Raw genomic sequence first — 22,190 nt, 5'->3', positions numbered from 1 at the left:
TAGATCTTTGCTAACCTTTATGAAAGAACAGCCCTTTTTTAAGGGATGAAGATTAGAATTTTAAAGCATATCCTTATGTATATCCTCTGCCTTTTATGCTCTCTTCAAGAGCTGGTGTGAATTCATAGTTGGACACTTCCCTTCAGAATGTGTGAGGAAAAAGAACACAAATGCTGTTCTTGGCATTCTTTTTCCCTGAAAGTTGGTAATTCATTCAGTGCATCCATGTTGGATGTCTTTCCTGAGCTTCCAAGAATTGTTTAATCTTCTCTAAGCACCTAATTTTAATTTAAAAAAAAAAAAAAACATAAATAGTTGTCATTGTAAATTGTTTAAAGTCATGAGAAAACGCTGTTATTGAAATCAGAAAAAAATAACATTTTCAGGTCAAAAGTTCTCATGTTCAGTCTTCATTGTCAGTTACCTATTTAAGTAAGGCTACGCTAGAAAAACAAAATAACCGTACATGTGTGTAATATAAAGAGTGCAGTGGTTTTGTTTTAGTGGGTTCCTACAATTAGTTTTAGATATCTCGCTAAAATTCCCTGAATTACCACTGGAAAAGCCAGCTGCTTTCCAGTACTGAACAGGATACCTGGACTTCTGCCTTCTGGGCCTTTCGGTTAAAGTCTACTTGTATGTTTTTAAGATGTTTATACATTGCTCTTGTGTATAAAATCACTGTGAAAAACAACAAAGTTGAAAGAGCCAGACCTTATCTACAGCATACAACTTTCTCTCCATTTTGTATTCCATTTCTTTTTCTCTTCAAGATATCTGCTTTAATATTCACCTTAGCTGAAAAACATGAACTAATCCTATTGTTCAGTAGTAGCATGCTAGCAATAATCAAGAAAAGAGATATATATATATATTATATATATACACAAACACAATGAAGAAAATAAAGCTAATTTACAGTCAGAACTGAGAAGATGGTGGTACTGATGAATGATTTTGCACTACATGAAGTATCTCACACTCATCCAAATCTCCTCAGTTTTCAAAGTGGGTTATAAATGTCTTGTGGGAGAAGAGTTTGTGTTTATTTTTTAACTTTTTTTTAAAATTATTTTCCCCCCTGCTTCTAATTCAGGATGAAAAATCTGTGGTTATGTTCTTTATTGTGGCATTTCATCATTGGTGGATTAGGCTTTGGTTTGACAACAGAAAAAAAAAATGGTGTGAAGAAAAGATATTTAAGCCTTTCTAAATAAGAAGTCTATTTGTTTCTGATTTGGTCTGAGTTTAAGTGAAATTGTTCTGTTTGAATTAAAGACCAGTATTTTAAAGGTACAAGGAAACTCTGAGACAGATGCATCATTAGTAGGATTTGCCTCAGTATTTTGTATTTAGTAGTCTGAATGCATCTTTAGGAATTTATACAGTTTAAAAGATGCAATGAACTGCTAGGGGCTGAAATTCTCGATTCAATTCCCTCCTGCAAGTGAGACACTTGAAACTCATCATGAGTTGTGTATGTATGCCTTATCTTGACAGGCTGGGGCTCTTCAGCCTGCAGAAGACTTCAATGGGACCTTATAGCAGCCCTCCAGTACTTGAGGGGGCCTACAGGAAAGCTGGGGAAGGGCCTTTTATACTGGCATGTAGTGACAGGATGAGGGAAAATGGCTTTAAACTGGAAGAGGGTAGATTTAGACTAGATATTAGGAAGAAATTCTTTGTTGTGAGGGTAGTGAGACCCTGGAACAGGTTGCCCAGAGAGGCTGTGGATGCTCCCTACTTGGAAGCATTCAGGGCCAGGCTGGATGGGGCTTAGATCAAGCTGGTCTAGTGGAAGGCATTCCTGCCTGCAGCAGGGGAGTTGGAACTAGATGGTCCAACCCAAACCATTCCATGATTCTATGATCTTGCACCTCAAAAGAGTAAATGATTGTGATCATTTTAATGCCAAACTTATCTCTTTCTGTGCATTCCTAGCTAATATTTTCCATTTGTATTTTGGTCTGATGTAAGATGCTGATGTAATTGAGAGCTCCCTCAATTCCACTCATAGTCTATTCCTTTGAGTGTTGTCCACCCTGGATGGCAGTAGATAGCTTAGTTTTCATTTCCAGTCAACTCTCTGCCCTTCTTCTGATACTTACAAGAAAACTGCATTGCTATTTTAGTTCTTTGAATATTGAATTCCTCAACTGTATCGATACCATTAGAAAAAGTATTTCTAGAATAAATAGAGTCCACCTAGAACTGTCCAAGATCAAAAGATTCAGCCAAACTGAGCATAATTGAGCTGATGCTCAACCTTTCTTGAGGGAAGTTTCTTTGCAGAAATGCATGTTGTGAAATTATGAAGTTATGAAGTGGATGGGTAGTTTTCACAAAGTACTTGACTATAAATCATTTTAAAAATATATCATGTATTTACAGAAGGAGATAGGAGTATTAAGCAACTTTCTTTTTTTTTTGCTGCAGCAGAAATTAAATTATGCTGACTTGTTATGCATTTCTGAGGTGAGTGGGAAAGAAGCTGAAGAAGAGAAAATAATTAAAATACTCCTTTTCTATATCTAACTTGCTAGAGAATAATTTCTCAGCCAAAAAGTACGTTGTTGAGCTGAGCCTGTGCTTTGAAGCCACAGAGAGAAATAGAGCTCATATACCAGAGTAGTTACTCCCAGCCAGTTTCTGTCTCCGGCATATCAGCTCATAAAATTTCCTATGTCTTTTTACAATAGTAGTAACACAGCATGTTCTGTAAGTATTAGTTTGAGTAGGAAAACTCATATGTTTCAGGTCACACTTTCCACACAAAAAAATATGAACCCACTTATTAAGTATTTATCTAGAATTCTGCTCAATATATAATCTGTATTTTCTGTCATAAAAGTTTTCATCTATGTGCATGTTTTTTAAGTTTATTTCTTGATATGCAAAGCAAGTGTGTGGGTTCAGGCACACATTTTTCCCATGACTTTAACAAGGCTAATCATGTATCGTGTCACATACATCACCCTTGGTGAGATAGAGGCTTTGTACACTTAGGCAGGAACTTTTGCACAGATGTGCACTAAACAATGGCTTAGTAGGCTGTGGAATAGGTTAGATTGTGATAATTATTTAGGTACCTTACGAGATTTTTCAAAACTGTATATCCCAACCTATTTAGATTGGCTGATAAACATCTATAGAAATCCCTTTGAGGACATCTGTAGGTGCCTGAATACAAACATAATCTTGAGTTCACAAGAGACAAAGATGACATCTGGATCTGAGCATCTGCAGTATTGAAGGGGAGTAAGGAAGGTTGAAATCGGGCCCTGGCTTTAAAATTTGTAGCAACAATAAGTAAAACAGTTGAGGTTATAATCCTAATTTTTCCAAAAGTACAGGCTTGCTAAATGTTCAGTATTCTGTTTGAAATGATTTAAAATAAAATAAAATAAAATAAAATTGCAGTGAGTTTTATGGCCATTGAAATTTGCCAACATATGATTTGATGTATCATATTGGTTGTAAGAAAGAATTTTACTAACGGCATTAGTTCTCATTTAGTCTCTCTTTCTTCTCCAAGTCTTTCTTTACAAGTACAACTACAGAGCAGAGTTTTATCAAGTTATTTTAGAAGGACTCTCCCTAATGATTGTGGCCCAAAATTTCAATCATTGCTGAGCGCTTAGGGTGCTCTCACAACATGCCCAATAGCTAAGGTTGAATTCATTTTCATGCTGCGTTTTTCTAGTGTGCTTAGGTAACTTCCTAGTTGAAAATTACTCAAGTACTCGTGTTTTCCACTTTTGAGACATTTTTTGTTTGAACTACAGTCTTTTTACTTAACTACAGCAAGACCTTCCAGCCAGCTTTTCATCAGGAGGCATGGACTCGAGTGCCAATTTGCTGAGCTGCAGCCAGTAAAGGGACAGAATCTGGACTTCCATGGGCAAATATTGTGCATGCAGATGAGTGATGTTGTAGTAAGCTTAAAATGATCCTTTCCGTTCTCCTTTCAACTGTCCGGGGTCGGTTGGTTTATGATTTCCACTAAGACATTACTCTGGAGTAGAGATTTAACACCACACACCATCATACTTTATTTCAATCATGGCTCATTTCTGTATTTAATCATACCATTATGTTGTATTTGTGAGCAAATTTCTGGAAGGACTGGAACTCTGACCCTGGCAAGGTATAGACTAATGCCTCTTGGCAGTGTCAATATTCCAGCTAAAAAAAAGGCTATGTCTTCAGATTCCAGCTGGAGGAGGCAATGCTCTATTTTTTATTTATTTATTTTTTTTCCAGCCAGTGAGCCACCAGAGGCTAAAATGATAGCTAAATGGTTGGCAGTCTTAAAAGACAATAAGTAAACCATCTTTGGAGCATCTTCGTGCTCTTACATATTTCCAAAGAGAAACTATTGCTAATGTGTTAGTATTACTTCTCCTATTGCCTGATGAAGTAGTTTATAAACTTACAGTGAGACGACAGGCTGCTAGGTACTCCTTTCCCAGTGAAATATAGCCTGACATTCAAAACCAGGGGTCTGTGTTTGCCAGGTCTTGCTCTGTAAGAGAGATCCTAATCTCAACAAGATAAACTGCTTAAATAAAAGTTGATGAAAGAACAGTCCGAATAGTGGATTATGCTCTCAGTGTTTTACAGTGCTTTGCTTTAGGACAATTCCTTGCTTGTATTTTTGGGGAAATCAGTCAAAGAGCTGCAGTTCTAGGTGTTCTCAGAATTTTATTAATCATGATTTTTACCCAGTTAATTTCTGTTCAGTTCTTGCATATTCATTTTGGGCTTGGAAAAAAATATGGGGAAAGGGTTAAGAGCATGCTTGCTCTTCATCTGTTTTAAATCCATAAATGTGAGCCTCTGTGCTGTTTCAAGGTTTCAGATTACTCTCTGTGATTTATAGGAAAAGGCTGTTCTCTGCAAGTTGAAATCCCATGTGTTTCTCCACCATTGTAAAACAACAAATCTTTGAGTATGCTTCCAGTTGCAAAAATTGCAGTTTTGAGCTACATTTGTAACTTATTTTTTTCCAATGTGATGTCACTGACATAGAAAGTGAGGTCCCCTTGTCCTATATCCATGCAAGATTTTACAGCTTTTTTCAGGGTGGCTTGCACAGTCTATAGCAACACCTTCGTGTTTATAATTTTCTATCATTTTGCTTTGGGAGGATACGCCCGCTGAAAAGTGCAGCTTTAGGCAGACACTGATATCATTCCATGTAAGTTATATCCAGAGGCCCTGCAGAGATGGCAGGCCGAAAGCTTTGATGACCGAGCAGTCAATGTACTCCCATCCACTTCTGATGTACCATAGTGTAAATCAGTGCAGAATTTGGCCTCATATATTTTTAAGTTAATATAGTGCTTACAAACAGCTTTGCAGAGGTGACATTTATCTTCTCTTTTTCATTATGATAAGGCAGGAAAATTTACCAGTTATCTCTCACAGAAAACAACATGGACAATATTAGGGATTTCTGAAATATTCTTATCACTGATTTTGATCATGTAAATATTACTATTATAGCTGGTTGTCTTCCAGATGTTTTTCCCATTGTAATTCCTGCCTCTACAATAGGAGAGCTCCTTTATTTAGTCTGTCAAAATTATATAATTGCTTTCACTTGTTTTGAACAGCAGAGATGCTTTGTAGGTTTAGCTACTTGGCCTTACTAGAATAGCATGAAGCTGCAAAAGCGTGTAACTGAATCTAACCTCTTGCCTGTTGTTGGCTTTATGACGGAAAAAAACGACACAATCATTTTGTCTCTAATTACCAGTATTTAAAAATGTGCGTGTTTCTGAGATGAAGAAAGAAAGTGAAGAAGGTTCTGCCTGAAGTCGTCATGCTAGGTTAAGTGAGTAGAAAGGCAATGTTGCTTTGACCTTCCGCAGATTCCTCATGAGTTACTTCAGGAGTTGATCTAATAAATGCTGATCCTTTTGTCTCAGAACTGAAGGCTAATAGGATGTTGCTAGTAGTAGCACTACCTGATGATAGTAGAACATAAATTATAGAATCATAGAATCAGTAAGGTTGGAAAAGACCTTGAAGATCATTGATAGTATGTTAAAGTGCTATGTAAAGTGGGAAAAAATAATTGAGATGTCATAATGAGTCTTGATCATAATTTTGCTGGCGTTACATCTCATATTCTGCCTTTTACCTGATGTGTCTTCTGAGCAATGCAGTTCAAGCTAAGAAGAAAAGCCAGACTCAGGCTTGAGTTTGCAGCAGTCTGGGAGCTCCTTAGGATGAATACAACAAAGAGCTACCTTGTAGTGTTAACAACTTGTTGGCATAATGAAGCAGTGTAACAGAAGTCAGTTTAATATCCAAAGGTTATTGTAAATTTAATAGGCCAACAGTAGGGAGACAGGCAACCATAAGCAATATGGTTATTTCTTCCCAGCATTGCTGATTTTAGCCGTTTAAGTCCTTCTATAATTTAGGGCCATGAATGATAAGCTCTGCAAAAAATATTTTTTATCTAGAAAATAATGCTATAAACTAGATGCTGCAAAAAAAAAAAAAAAAAAAAAAGTTGTGACTTTCCTCATGCTCTCCAACTCTATTGTGTTCTATATTCAGCTTCATTAGAAAAGGAGTTTAATTTGTCAGAATATGTCTGGAACACCATACATCATTTTTTACTTATCTGTGATATCATTTGTGTCTAGTTACTTTCAAATTTTTTTACCTTGAAACCAAGTTAAAAAAAACTCAGGTTTTGACTCAGCAAGATGCAGCTATTGAAGAGCTAACTAAATGTAGGTAATGGGGAATTCACCAAATTAAGGACATAACACACAATTCTGGCAAAACGGAAACAGGATTTTATGTTTGTCTACTATGTGAAACAGATTATTTCAATCCCTTTCAAATATCATTTTATTTTCCTTTTTTTTTCTTCATGTCCTTTGTGCAGTTCTTCATAGCCTGCCAGAAGTCATAAGGAAAAACAGAATAATGAAAATGAACAATCAAGACTGCTTAGGATGTACAAGAAATATCATACTTTCACTTGATTTGAACACAAACTTCTATACTAAGGGTTATTTTCTTAGCTAATATAGTTGGCAGAACACATATGAACTCTCTGATGTTATGTCTGATCATCCTTGCATAGCATTATTCCTGAAAAAAATTCCTAAAGATCGTGTTTATTCTAGCCAAAGCTAGTTGTCTTGGCTCTAGAAATACTGTATATTGGACCATTTCACACGAAAGAAGTTGAAGAAATTACAGCCAAAATCCTATGCTATTCAGCTATTCTGAATCCTCTCCAGTAGCTGGGAATGAGTTTTTGTTTTGTTTGTTGACCATGCTAAAGAGTAGAGGAATGACTGAAGATTGGCTATGGTGTCAGCACTCTTGGTGTGCTATCTTTCTTATTCATGTCCACTCTTCCCGTATAACATGAACGCTTTGCAGAAAGCTGTTCTTGAAAATTCAGTTGTGAAATGTTCCTCTTGGAGTCACAGCAATAGAGTCTTTCTGCAGCAATATAGATATTAGAGTGTTTATACTTTGGATGAGTTATGAAGCCAAACTCCTTGTGAGACTGATGGTCCCTAGGAGAAAAACAACATCCCAAAACATCTGTGCTTTGTGCCATTGCTTGCTGATCACATGGCATTTGTAACTCCTGTTAATTTGGAGTCAGGAAAGCAAAGATTCTTTCCCTTTACAGGCATACATTTAAGAACACATTTTAGATTGCCTCAATACGAGCATATTGTAAAGGCCCAGACTGATTAGCTGTGTTTTACAGACACACTCTGTCTCAGATTACCATTTGTACCTTATACAGGTCAAGTCATTTCAGTTTGTTCTCCCCTTTCCATACAACGCCCATTCTCCTATTTCCCCATTGACTCCCCGCCTCCCAGGCCTTCCATTGCTGAAGCCACCTTTCACTGACATATTTTAAATTGAACAACAGCAACAACAGTAACAAAGACCAATCACAAATACAATCAGAGAAGACAGTATAGGGAGCAACTTAGAAATGTTAATTCAGATTCAGTTAATTCCTCTGGGGCTATGTTCATGTTCAATAACCAAAATATCTACTGCCTGAAATGTGTACCAAGAGAGTGGATTTGATGTTGCACAGTATTCTTGAAGAACAATTCATAAATTTACAGTCACTGAGAATCTCCTTTATCAAGTCAGTCTTGACATTCCCCTCAGTAGGAAACAGCAATTATATTAGGAGACATGTACATTTAAGTCAAGCTGCTCGCATTTTTAAAATTTGACACTTGAAACAGCCTGTTCTCTAAATTATTAATGCGAAATTCCTTATGGAAATCATTTGCTACTAAGTTTGAATTATTCAGTGCGTAGATGAACAAATGGAATTGTATCTGTTCATGAGCAACTGGCAAGCATGATAAGAGGCATTGATCTGTTGTAACTAGGTTACCTGCTCACCTGTAATTACTAGAATGCCTTTTCCTATAAGACCAAGGAAGTTTGAAACGTGTTGTACCTGCTATTTGCGATTCTCCTTGTTTTCTGCAGGATATCATTTATTTCTTTATCCTTTTTGTATTTAAACCTATGAAGACCCTGGAGGGTAAGCACTATGGGGATACCTGAATTATTTCATTTATGTTGTTACTAGTTTCTAATTTTACTGTCAAAGATAGATGGGAACCCTAGAAGGCAAAATCTAGTTAAAAAAAAATGTTTGTCTATTAAAAATACGCACATTCATACATTTGAAAATGTTACGGAAGCATTTATATAAACACTAAGCTTGGCTGAAGCTCATTTAATAAAGCTTTGCAATTGTAATTGGTTTGTTCTTCAGGTGTCCTTGTTTTTTTCTAACAGTTTTGGGCAGCTTTTGCTACTTTGGCCTTAAGATACGTTACTTGTGAATCATTGTATGGGTGAGGTTATTTTTTGGGAGCCCCTGAGAAACGTAGAATGATGGCTGCAAAAGCACATCACAAACAAACAGCAGTTGCCATGCTCTAGTACCAAATCCAAGAAGAAGTTGGGTAGCTCACATTATTTGAAATAATCAGTGATTCTAATTTTGTTCCTGAGCAAGCATTTCCTATTACAAGACACACATCAGTGCAACCTGATCCATTCCAACTCGTCACATATAAAATGTTGCCCAATAGCAGAGGTTCCCATCAAGTGTAATGTGTAGGGAATGACAGAATGTGTGAAAAGACAAGAATAACCTTGTGTCACAGCAAATTCTATACCAAAAGCCCCCAGAGAGCTAATGATGAAAGATTCTGTTAGACTTAAATGCACTAATGAATTGGCCTAACGTAGTTGCTCTGAATCTTTTCCACCAGATTTTGTTACAAGGAACAATTTTCAGTGCCTGAATGGAAAAAGATTTCAGTTCACATGCAGAAAATATTATTAAAATCTGATGTGTTAAAGATAAAGTTCAAGTCCAAATAATGATTAGTGCCAAAAACTTAAAGGCAACCAACTGCAGCCATAGTTCTTAATACTTCAGCTCTGTCTTTAGTCAGAAATTTAAGAAGACTGCAGAGAATTTGAATATATTTGAAAACTGAGCTTGACTTCAAATCAGCGTTAGGTTTACTGAGAAGAGAGTATTTGTAAAGGATATTGTAGCTCTCTCCTCCTGAGTTTTCCTTCTTGTTAAACTCATTCTGAGCAGTGTTGACCTTTTAACTCTGATGGTATCGATGCCCTTGTACACGGGGATGTCTGTGCCAGATATTATGGTCCTGAAAATAAGATGTTTTACAAGTGAACAAAATACAAGTGTTTTAACTGGGAAATTAGCACCACTTTTCCTCTGAATTGTTGATTCAGTATTTCTGTTAGCACTAAATCAATACGTAGAATACCTTTCTAAGATGAGGAGGGGGCCAAACTTGTAATGGGATTACTAAGGATTTGATATCAAATTCAGCATCACTGTAAGAACAATAAATATACCCAATTACTAAATATTTTTCCTATCTTATTCTTTAATGAAAGAACTGTGCATTTTAGAAAGGAGATTAATCTCATAAAGCTTCTTCTTATTTTAAAAAAAGTTTAATTTTTCTTGAGATGTGAAACAGCCAAACTGTGTAACTGCTTACTTCCTGGTTGGTGGAAGAAAATATCCATTCTTGGAATCTCAGCCTTGGCCCCATAAACATTCTTCTGGGGAAGCCCTGCAGGTCCCTTTGCAGGCTTGAGACAGCAACCTGCAATGAAGATGGATGCTGGCTGAAGTCTAGGGTCATCACTGTGGCTGTCTGTGAATGCAGGACTGTAGAATGAGTCATACCTTTGGGATTGTGTTGAGGTTTTGGGTATGCTGTAAAAAATAAATAGCATTGCAATACTAATGGCTCTTTTACAATAGTTTGGGGCATTTGTAAATATATAACTTTCCAACCAAATAAGAATTTTTGTAAAAGTACCTTAAGTTCTTCAGCATGCTTGTTTTCCAAATTATTTGAAATTCCAGTCCAGATTTCTGACTGACTAATGAAGTGATCAGGTTTCTTCCAAATGGTTTGTGGTAGGATTAGTAACCTAACAACAAAAGAAGGCAGAAAAACTAATGATTTCTAGTCATTTCATTCTGTCAGGCTTTCTCTTATAGTGCAGATGTTCAAGCCACCCATTGCCTTTTGTTGCATGTTTCTTGTTGTGTTTTTTTCTTTGTCCTCATTTCTCACACTTCATGGAGTGACCACATCAGCAGCAGGTTACTTTTTCAGTACACAGAAAAAAGCAAACCTAGTCTCTAAGTGTCAGAATAGGAATAATTTAGGGCTTGTATGAAGTTATCAACCCTGCTACTACCAGGATGACTTTCTGTTTTTGATTAGTTGTTATATTTTTTGTAACCCTTCTAGATAATTCCTATGGCTTCTGACAATTTTCTTGCTTCATTAGCAGCTCTGGTCATTAATTTTTTGAGTTTAAGTCCTTTAGAAGTGTTGAGTAGTATATGCTGTGTTGAAGATTATCTTGACATCATATTTATATTGAGACACAAGTTCATGGGCAGCCAGTGAAAGCTATTGGCAGTTAGTGGCTGTGCAGTAAGCTGTGTATAAGGAGCAGTTGGTCTTGGTCCGAGACAGGACAGTGGATGTTTCTGGCCTTATGGCTTATGGTTAAACGTTTGAACTGGAATGTTCTTCCTGCCCCTCCCATGACTGATCCCAGTGCTGGCACTGGGGTCACTATGATGCTCAGACTGCCTCTCTGAGATACATCCATCATATGGAAAGGGTATTTCAGCTGCTTGAACTGACTTCACCAACATGAAATTTATGGGAGCAAAATAAAAGTAAAGTGTTATTTGAAAAACAACAACAAAGTCCCTTTAATCTGCTTTTGCTTTTTTTTTTTTTTTTTTCCCAGAAAAGCTCACAATGAGAGGCTGTCTAGTATTGGAAGCAGTAATCTTTAGCTTGATTTTGCAGTTATGAAAGCCACTTATTTTTGAAAATAACATCCTGGGGGTTATTGAAATTACTCAAATGGTGGTTGGCAATTCAGTTCAGATGTCAGTTATCACGAGGTGAGTGGGCACAGTGAGAGCCTAAGCCTGATGAATGCTCACGAGAGAAGAAAAGCTTCATTAAAGGGCAAAAGTCTTTTCTACTGCCCCTGTTACTAATGCAGAATTAAACAGAATCACAGATCACAGAATTGCCAGGGTTGGAAGGGGCCTCAAGGATCATGAATCTCCGACCCCCCTGCCACAGGCAGGGCCACCAACCTTCCCATTTAATACTAGACCAGTGCACTTACCAAACAACTTTTCTACCAAATTTCAGCATAACTAAGCCTGTATGAAGTAGGGATTTCACTTGAAACAGTGTTTAGCTCCCACAATAGATTGAAACAGGCAAGCTCTCATAGGTGTCTCAGAAGTCCCTGCCTGAAAAGGAGAAAATTTCCTGATTCCTGATGACCCAGCTGTAGCATGAACAAGGAGGTGACATGCACCTGGCACTGCATTGGAGATGTGTTCTGTGCAGAAGTAATTCTCCAGAGGATGTCTCCCGCTTTCTCTCTGGATCATGAACCATGAAAGTGTGCTGTCCCTGTACCTAGAAGCACTCTCAGATGATGTAATTTCCCTCCACGCTCCTTTAAAATACAATAACATAAAACAGTCTTCATGAAGATTTTGCTTGGAGGATAATAATGCATTGTGTAGCTATTTCGCATACAATGACTCTGTATGTCCCTCCAGATTGCAGGCAGTCATTTTGTAACTAGAATTTAGAGATGTCACGAATGGCTGAACAAACAAATATTGCCAGTTAATGTTTAAGCTCTCAATTTACTGAAGCATTTGTTACCAGTTTGCAAAAGAGATCAAACAACTGTGAATCATAACCTTGGCTACTAATTAAATGCTTTATTCCCTTCCCTCATTGCAGAAGCATTTAATCTCAGGGAAGCAGGACAGCCTGTTGGGCAGAATTAGATTTTACGGCATAAGCAGAAGTTTACTGTGAGGTTTCCTATTGCAGTTGGAAATGTAAAGGAACAAAATATTAACTTCCATTCCTGGCACTGAAGTTCATGTTAGCACTGAAAAAGGATTGATTTAAAATTGCAGCATTGGAAAATCATTTTGGTCTTGTAGCATTGTTATGTGACTGAATGGTGAATCTCATTTTTATTGTCCTGCTGCCTTGCGTACAGATGATCCTCTGCATTGAGACAGAGGATGAGGGATTTGGTGTACTTTATTGGTGACCGTGTGCCCCAAAGAAAAGTATTTTCCTTAAAAATAATGGACTGTGAAGGACACCCCAGAGGAAATGAAGCATAAAACAAAACACTACAAGCAGTTTTATTGCAAGTGAAGTGTATTTCCATTTGTCATAAGGTGTTTGTTGTGTGTACATTAATGTATGCATACCTGCATGAAGGTTACGCTATCACAACTTTAATACCTAATACCAAATTCAGCAGCATTTATCTTTTTGGATCTAACTCTGTGAAGTAGGACTTAAAAAGATAAATTCTTTATTGCCTTCTGGTTCTGGGGATGTTGTCTCTGTCCTGAGCAGTGATTCAGCAAGGGCTCTCGCAATGGGAATACCACTTACTAGCATTGAGCTGACTCAGTTCACTGGGAGTGGATCCAAGAAGGCAGCTGGCCCACTTATAAGTGAATTCCCATTCTTATAACAATCTTGCAGTCAAATGTGCATGAGAGGGGACCTGCACAGAGTCTCTGTGAGACCCTTCAGTAAGCATTAGTTGAGAAGGGCCTCCCATACAAACCCAATTGCAGATTTGGGGAACAATGCATAATCATTGAGGTGCAGTTATTCCATGTAAATGCACATAGCGGACAGTGGGCCTGTGTTGAAAAGCTTATGTTATTAATTTGGAAAGCTATCCTATTTTACAGTGTATCAGGAGAAAGCAATTTTTATTTTTTTTTTTTTAATTTTATTTTGTTTATTTTATTTAGACACCAGCTGAGAGGCAGTATGTACGTGTAGGAAATGAATGTATTTCGGTCTTGTTTTTGGCTTTTGCATTTGGAGAAAGCTAGTTTCCCACTCAAAAGTGAGAGTTTTCATAAAGGCTCTTCTTATCATATTTTCAGAGGACTGATGTCCATCACTGGGACATGCAAAATTTCTGTTTGCTGAGATAAATTTGTCGTGAGGAGTTAACTGAATGTTCACTGATACTTCAGACTGTGTTTAACTAAAACAAATTGGGTAATACCATGCTATAATATACTAAATAGCCAATCTTTTACAAGACTTAGATATTCAATACGGAGTATCCCTTCCTGTCAGCTTTGTTACTAACAATCTATAAAGGAAAAACACGTGGAATATCTAAGACCAGCTCTGCTTTGTCTGCTCCTGTGCTTAAGCCATCACTGGAAGTCTTGGGATGAAAACTCAAAATACTAGAGGTTCCAACCTTTTTGAAAAGAAGTAAACATTGTCATATACTTGCCAATAATGATATTCTAACACATCTGAAGAATAGTAATACAGTGAGCAAGTAGAATAAGTCATCAACAGATATTTTATGTATTAGATTTGGCGCTGTAATGTTAAGAAGAAAAAACTGTCCTTCTTACAAGCATTAAAAATTATGAAAGATGGCAAATGACTGTTCCTCTAATAAACAGGTTTCTTACATACATTTCCTTCTGAAAAATAATATTGCCAGGTAGTATGAAAAGTTGTATAGCAATTTTTTTTATTTTTTTATTTTTAGTTGTCATCTTATTTTGTATGCATGAGAAGGAGATACATTTGTTTAAAGACCTTCAGGCTTAGTCTGTATTTATGTACACTTCCAGTTCACTTTGGAGATGCATGTGTATATTGAGGTCACATTCAGCTACTGCGGGATCATTTGGATTATTTAGCAGGCAATTACTTGAAAATCTTCAGTATTTTTAAAATCATTTTTGAAAGCCAAATGATATTCATGAAGGGATGTCTTGTACAAGACTGAGTGAAAGGAAAACATGAATTCTAATTGTGTGCAAAAGCTGTGCATGGCTGAATCGGGAAAGATGAGTAGAGGATTGCTTTGACAAAGAGGTTAGGTGAACACTTCTTGCTGTGACATGTATGCAAACCCAACGTGGGGCAGATAAAATCCTGACTTTTATGGCATTCTTGGGAGGTGGGGAAGGTCGAAATAGTACTGTGTTGTACACAATGGATGAATTGCTACTCCTTACATTACACATCTACATGTTGGTGAAGCACTTACTAAAGGCTGCTATTTCACCATTTGGAAGGAGATGCTCCTTCACCTCACTCACCTGCCTTGTTTTTCCCACAGGCTGCGAGAACATCACCGCGCTGCAATTAAAGTGATTCGAAGAATGCAGTATTTTGTGGCGAAGAAAAAGTTTCAGGTGAGTAGTGAATAGAAAGCTGCTTTTCCTAATAAGCCCTCTTATTCTCCTGCTTCATTGTTTCTTTTAGAAACTTTAAGAGACTGACACAATTCATTTCAGTAACGGAGAGCTACACCCACTATTCTCTCCCTACTTGAATAGAGCAGTTGTTTAGCAGCAGGCTAGTCAACTGTGGACACACTGAAAATAGGCTAAACTCCTGAAATGCAGTCTGAATTAAAATGTTATTTTCTGCTAATGGACTTGACCTTTAACCCTCCGTTATCGCTGCCTCCTTCTCACAGTGCAAACATTCTCATATGTCTCCATTAATTCTGAGCTGTATGTTACTGTCATGCTGAGTCAGTAGGATTAGAGATTAAAATACTACCTCAGCCTTATTTCTGTCTTTTAGTCAATGATATTGAAGTCCTGATAAGAAACTGGAATGGAAATTTGCTAGTGGATTGGAAGGTTTCAGCATCCTTTTCACTTGTCCCTAATCATAGCTTGCACACCTCCTTCACAACTTGCGACAGTCTGTTCTCTTTACTCCTGTAGCCCCCACCAACAAACGTTTCCAGCGTGTCTCTTCCCTCTCTTCCCTTGCAGGGATATTGCAATATAATGAGTGTTTTGCAGTAACTAATTTACTTGGTTGCCTGGTATGGATAAAAATTTGTGACTGCAAACTTTCTATGAATGTGGTTTTAAAATCAATTTAGTTAATCTCGTAAAAACACGTGTCTCAACAGCCTTCAGCTTGATTTGAACCAGGTGAATATACATGTATATAAGAAATATATAATTTGACTTAAAATGAATTAATAAGGGACAGTCTCCGTAGAACAGGCTTCACAGCTGAAAATGCAAAGAAAGAGGAGAGCTTAACTGCCCACATGCATACTTGAGCATAAACTTGGCGCTACTGTATGGAAGAGATTGAAAAGCTTTCTCTTAATCTACACCAAAAAAAGGGTTGTGATGAGGAGGGATCTTTTATCCTTCAAATATATGAAGAGCACAGCATTTAGGAATTAAAAAAATGATGGTAATTAACTATTCATGAATGCATCGTTTCTATAAACTGCTGCTTGCTGCTACTTCAAAGCCTGGATTCTGACTTCAGCTCCAAAATTTAGAACCATCACCTGAATTTTTTAGTAATTTTCTTTTGTGAATCTTTTTGTATTCCCCAAAATTGATGAGCCAATTTTTAGCTAATATTGCTGTATATTTCCCCAAATTTCATTCAGCTGTGGATAAAGTATTCAGACTGTTTAGGCTGAAATCTCCCACGATAAGGATTTTCTTGATGGGAACACTTTCAGAAAGTTTCTGCTAGCAGATTTCACCTAACATTTTTCTTAGACTAAAGTTAAGAAAGCCATGGAATCTGGCTACTGGAAAATAATTTCTGTAGTTATTTTTGTTGAGAAGTTCCATAGTGCTGGCTGGTCAGCACTTGTAACTTGGAAAGGGATGTGGCCCATTTCAGTGAAGTGTCCATTGCTATTCAATGAGAAACAGCATTGAATGTGGCCAATTTCATTACACTTTAGTTTATTCTTATTCTGCAAACTGATTGTGATTCTTTGGTCTTTGGTAATTACAGAATCATTGCTCCCATAAATTCAGAACATAAAATATTTGCCATGGCATTAGCAAAGCTATTTAGAAACAAGAAATCTACACATTACATATCTACCTCCCAGGTGGTAATTGTCAAAAACGGATTTGGAAAATGCCTGAACACTGTGTGCAACATTATCCACCTGGCAAATAAATGAAACTCCCCTGCGGCAGGTGACTTGATAGAAGCTGAAAAAGCATTTCACTGAATAGAATGGGACTATTCAGTTCCTACTCGAAACTTGTTTGTATTCAGTGTCCCATTTACTAAGCTGGTTTCTCGGTTGTGCTCTTACTTTCTCACCTGCAAAAGACCTCTTCCTGGCTGTCTACAAAACTCGTCGACAAGGCTGTCTCTTATCCTTCTTTAGTAGTCTTTATGCTTCCTGAATTATTAATATGAGCTGCTAGTAATGAACTAACAATCTAAGTTAAGATAAAGTAAAATATCTGAAGTCACTACTGTGTTGAAATGATATACTTCTGTTCCTGTTGGAAGTAGAGTTTTCCAATAGGGAGATACCTGATACTTTTCCATAATTTCTGAATACAAGGTCATGACCAAGTTTAGAAATTTGGAGAGCACCAAAAGTACAGTTTTCAAAAGCACTTAAGTAACCTAATGCACAGAGTCACCTTGAAATTCTAGCCACGAGGTGCTTTTGGAAACCTCTCCTGTAATTAGAAGATAACCACTCTTATTATTCTTTCCTCAAATGTATGTTGTAAATCTGCTTTGTTCTATTATGTGCTCATAAAATAATCAGAAGAAATTACTTGGCACATGTTTAAACATTTTAATAAGTATATACTTTGTGTTAATCAGTCCTACACAATACCTGAAATTAAGCTAAAGCAGAATACGCATTTTGAAAACTTAATCTTTCAGACGTCTACATAGAAGCTGTTTTCTGGCGGATACTTGCCTTTGAAACTTTGTGTTTATGTGAAAAGTCGCTTCCTAACAGTAAATTCAGATTTTTCCCTTATCTATGGAAAAAAAATTATGTATATTTCAGCTAAAGTTCACTGGACTGCTAATGTTTAAAGTAAGCTGGAAGAATTAATTGCAAGATCAGCACTTAAAAGGAGAATTTTCTAGAGATGCCTTCAAAGTTTTTGGGAAGGGGAAGAACGAGAAGAAGGGAAGGAAGAGCAAAATTTTGCAAAATAGGTCTCAGCATGAACCCAGCATGCTTCTTAAACTGTACCAGCTGTTTGCAGGATACACCTGTATGTCTAATTTTGTGCAGATACGTTGTTTTAAAGACCTCAATCAATAACAAGTGGTGATGACAACACAAGGACAAATGTCAGTTAGAAAGCAGGGACTTCCTGTTTAAAAAAAAATGGTAATTAAAAACAAATTGAAACTAAACAAAGACATTTCAAAGGACATGAAAAGCAATAGTATGTGAAGCATCACACATACAAATCATTTCCTCTTCAAAAGAAGGGGACAAGTTTATGGTGTATTTTAAAGTCTAGGTCTGAATACAGTCCATATGATGATGCCTGTGTAGGAACCCACCATAACATTTTGAAGAATTAATGCCCTTTTTATGGATGTGTTTATGCTCTTGTAAATGAGCTATAACACTTGCAAAGTCTGTGGGACTCATTCAAATTGTGTAGGAAAGGTCTACTAGTAGTAAACATAAGTCTTGTGCATCACTTAAGATGAACTCAGTGTTATGAAAGGATTCCATAGATTATAGGGAAAACGGTGCTTAGAAATTAATGGTTTTCTGGGCTCTGTCCACCCCTCCTACACAAAAGTAAATTTCACATTAGGTCTAAATCAGGTATCTCCATCCTAGATTTGCTTTTCAGAAAGCAAATCACCATTGTTAGATATTTCCACTGGTTGAGTTCATGGGTAAATAACATTTGTTTTCCAATTAGGAAAGTTCCTAAATGTTTTGTGACTTATGCACATGGATACAATTGTGTCATCCACCAGAAAATACCCAGAGACCAGGGACTTGATCTGATTTCCCATTGTCAACTATAAACTTTTTTTTTTTCAGTTCCCTTCTGAAATATGCTTTTAATTTGTTTTGTGCTCCTCACCATGGCAAGTATTCTATACATAGAATAAACTAAAGATACAGCTTGGATTTCCACCAATGACATGAGTAACCGTTGCCTGGTTTGTTATGATTTCACTGGAAAATCTTGCATTTAGACACATCACCATATGAAATTTGTTTGTCACAGTATGAATCATGAGTTGTATGTGTGTAATCTTTCCTAATCTCCATACTGGGCTGTAGCAAACAATGAAGTTCAAAGTGTCCTTGTTTCAAAGGATCCCAGGCCCATTTTATTTGACTGTTACTTGGTTACATTTCCCAGATATACCCTTGCAGGGATTCCCCTCTCCCTGGTCTGCCTTTGGGAAAGTTCTCTCTGAATGCAGCTACAAGGGAACAGCAGTGGGCACTTGTATGCATTTCTAATTTGGTGCTGGCATTGGTGATTTGTGCAAATTTTCATATATAATGGGAGAAAGTCTTTCTCACTTAGGAAATTCTTTACCATAAGTCGATTAGCAGAGGAAAAAAGGAGTGGAAAGAAGCTAAGGAAACATGTGGGACTGGCTTGTGCGTTTTTCTTTAATACTTATTCATTGTCTGCTGTGGTTTTTTTTTTCCTTTTACAGAACTAACAAATTCAGTTGTCAACAGCAGCAGCATGAGTATTTTTTCTTGAAAGGTCAGCTTTCACTATGAAGTAATTACAGAATAATCAGTACTGACTATTAAATATTCCATCAGGCTTGGAAACTGAACTTCATTCATAAATTATGTTTACTCCACATTTTCAGTTTTTGTTAAATGATAAACAGAAACCAGACAGTAACCTATTTAGAATTACCATCAGACTCCTGCTGCAGAGTATGGAAGGCAGAAGAAAGCTCTTGGTGCTTCTTCCTGCTGAAGTGCTTTACTGAACCTGAAGTTTTTGAGCTGATCTTGCAGACCTGTCTCTTGCTGGTTTATCACATGAAGATAGTAAAGTTGTTTGTTTTTTTGGGGAGGGGGTTGTTTGTTTGTTTGTTTTGATAGTATTACATTTACAGGACTAGTCTGTGGACAAGACTTCAGGCTTATGCCACTGTTGGGTCAGGCTTCTTTGTGGCTGTCGGTTATGATTGCAGTGTGTGTAAGCACTTGGCTTTCCTGGGAATTCCTCTGTGTGCTCTTTGGTCAAATAAGTGAGTATCTCACATGAGCCCAAGGTTTGCAGTTGGTTTCTGAGATCCTGGCGGACTGAAACGCAATTTGCTTAATGAAGTGATATTTTACTGAAAAAGTAAATATATGAAGAGAGAGTTTTAAAGATGAAGTGCCGAACTCTAGTTTTTTAAGAGCAGGTGGAATAAGAGCAAAATGTAACAGGAGACTAACAAAAGCTATTATTTAGATGCAGAACAATTGATCTTCAGAAGATGTGCAGATTTTGAAACAGCTTAAGGCAGTATCTGAAGACAACAGTTGGATGTCAAAAGTAATTTAATTGTAAAATGGACTGACTGCCATTCTAATCTGGTACTTATCCAGTATTTCATTTACCTGAACAAGGGAGTGTGATAAAGCAGAGATATTAAACTTGATAAATAGGAAATTGTTCCCCTCAAAACATACAAAAAAGCGTTTTCTTCAAGAGATGAAGTGCACTGCAATGCATTTTTATCATAGGAGATTTTCCCTGCATTTAACTGGAGACTGCACTGAAATTTTCAGTCCTGTTTTTTGGATGACTTCAGCTGATGGAGATGTTGTTGAAAATTAATAGGTTTTCATTAAACCTTGAACATTTTCTAAACAGTGATCATGTAGCAGTTGAGTTCAAAATTTTTAGTGTAGGGAGGAAAAATGTCAGCAGAGTTGGCACCTTGGATTTTAAGAGAGCAAACTTTAAGCTACGCAAGGAGCTAGTTAGCAGTGTCCCCAGGCAATTGATTGTAGAGGGTTTAGGTTTAGGGGTCCATGGGGATCAATGACTCTCCATTTGTGGCCACCGAAATTGTAAGAGACCAGTTGTATCCATTGAGTGTTTGTAAGTCCATGGGGCCTGACAGGATTCACATCACAGCACTGAAGGAATTAGCAGATGTTAAAGCTGGACCCCTCTCAACAGTTTATTGCAGGTCATGGAAGTCTCTGCTGACTGGAAGCTAGCCAATGTTATACCCCTGTACACAAGATAGGCATAAAACAAGATTCAGGAAACAACAGATCTGTCAGTCCTAATTCAGTACCCAGAAAAGATACGTAAAAGTTTGTCCTGGGTGCTACTGAAAGGCAATTAAAGAACAAAGCTGTCATTAGGCATAGTCAACATGGGTTCATGAAGGGAAAGTCTTGCCTTAGTAATTTGATGACTTCTATGACAGGGTTACCTGCTTAGATGAAGGGAAGGCAGTGGATCTAATCTTTCTTGATTTCAGTAAGGCCTTTGATACCATCCCCAGAATCCTTCTGGACAAATGTTCTTACTGTGAGCAGGTTCATGTTACCCTGGGTGATGAACTGGCTGAAGGGCAGAGCTCAAAGAGCTGAAGCGAATTGAGCTACATCTGGCTGGTGGCTGGTCACTAGTAGTGCTCCCCATGACTCAGATCAAAGAATGGTTCTGTTCAACATTTCTGTCAGTGATCTGGATGCAGGAGTTGATTGCATCATCAGATTTGCTGACAGTACTAAACCAGGATGTGCTTTTGACTGGACAATCAGAAGTGGCATGAAGTTCAACAAACGTAAATGCAAATGGATGGAATGACAACAGACACATCACAGATGGGAGACAAGTGGCTGAAGAGCAGCTCAGCAGAAAGGGGCCTGAGGTGCTGGTGGCAGTAGTTTCAACATGAGCCAGAAACGTGCCCTGGAAGCCAAGAGAGAAAGCTGCTTTTTGGGGTGCATTGAACACAGTGTAACCAGCCATATTCTCCTGCTATATTTAGCATTGGTGTGGCCTCACCTTGAATATTGTACCTTGAATGTTGTACTCTGTTGTACTCTGTTCTAGCCTGTTCTGTTCTTCTGTAATGTCAGGTGTAACTATTCAGTCTGATGTAGGAAGACTAGACCCTACTCTTCTTCTGTTGTGTTAGAGCATCATTGCTTCAGTTTGAGTTTATTACTACACTTTGACTGGTTCATTCAGTTACTTTGCAGCTAGTCTCAATATTTCTTGGAAAAAAATGATATTTGCCTTTAATAATTCACAAAAGTATTTTTATCACTAATAGCTTGGATTAAGATCTCCCCATACATGAAATACAAATTACAAACCCAGGCCTTTCCTTCTCATCATTTCTTGCTCCGGTCTTTTCCCAGTATTTCCCAGTAGATTAGAAAGCTGAACCAGGCTTTCTGCAAAAGGAAATCAGTCATGCAGCTTCAACCAATACTGTGGTTTAAGGTTCACATAGTATGAACTGAACTGAGAGCACAAGCTGAGAATAAGTGCTTGCACCTGCAAAAGAGTTCTCTACTGGCTAATAGCTGATGAGAATAAAACTGATTTCCAGAAGATGCTCTAAAGTGACCACAAGGTTCTGAGCAAAGTAGCAGACATACTTTCTTGGCCTCAAGTTTAATGGATAATCTTGCAAAAGTTATGTAGACATGCAGTAACAAAAAAAGGTGGATTAAATCAGAACTGTCATAATTATTCCACAATAAATATATAATCATAC

At 37.3% G+C, this 22,190-nt stretch overlaps 1 protein-coding gene across 6 annotated transcripts in view; it reads left to right on the top strand.

Annotated features, from left to right (window-relative positions):
- Window positions 1-22,190, top strand: part of KCNQ1 (potassium voltage-gated channel subfamily Q member 1) — a 332,148-nt gene that overhangs the window by 204,523 nt on the left and 105,435 nt on the right. For all 6 annotated transcript variants that reach the window (XM_085224288.1, XM_085224292.1, XM_085224293.1 and 3 more), the window contains one exon: window positions 14,791-14,866. In XM_085224288.1, the coding sequence (XP_085080414.1) occupies window positions 14,791-14,866 (76 nt within the window). The remainder of the gene's footprint in view (window positions 1-14,790; window positions 14,867-22,190) is intronic.

The sequence above is a fragment of the Meleagris gallopavo genome, chromosome 5 (assembly GCF_905368555.1).
Source record: "Meleagris gallopavo chromosome 5, MGAL_WU_HG_1.1, whole genome shotgun sequence".
NCBI classification, from domain to species: Eukaryota; Metazoa; Chordata; class Aves; order Galliformes; family Phasianidae; genus Meleagris; species Meleagris gallopavo.
Note: the sequence above shows the minus strand (reverse complement) of the source record. Positions and strands in the feature narration are given on the sequence as shown.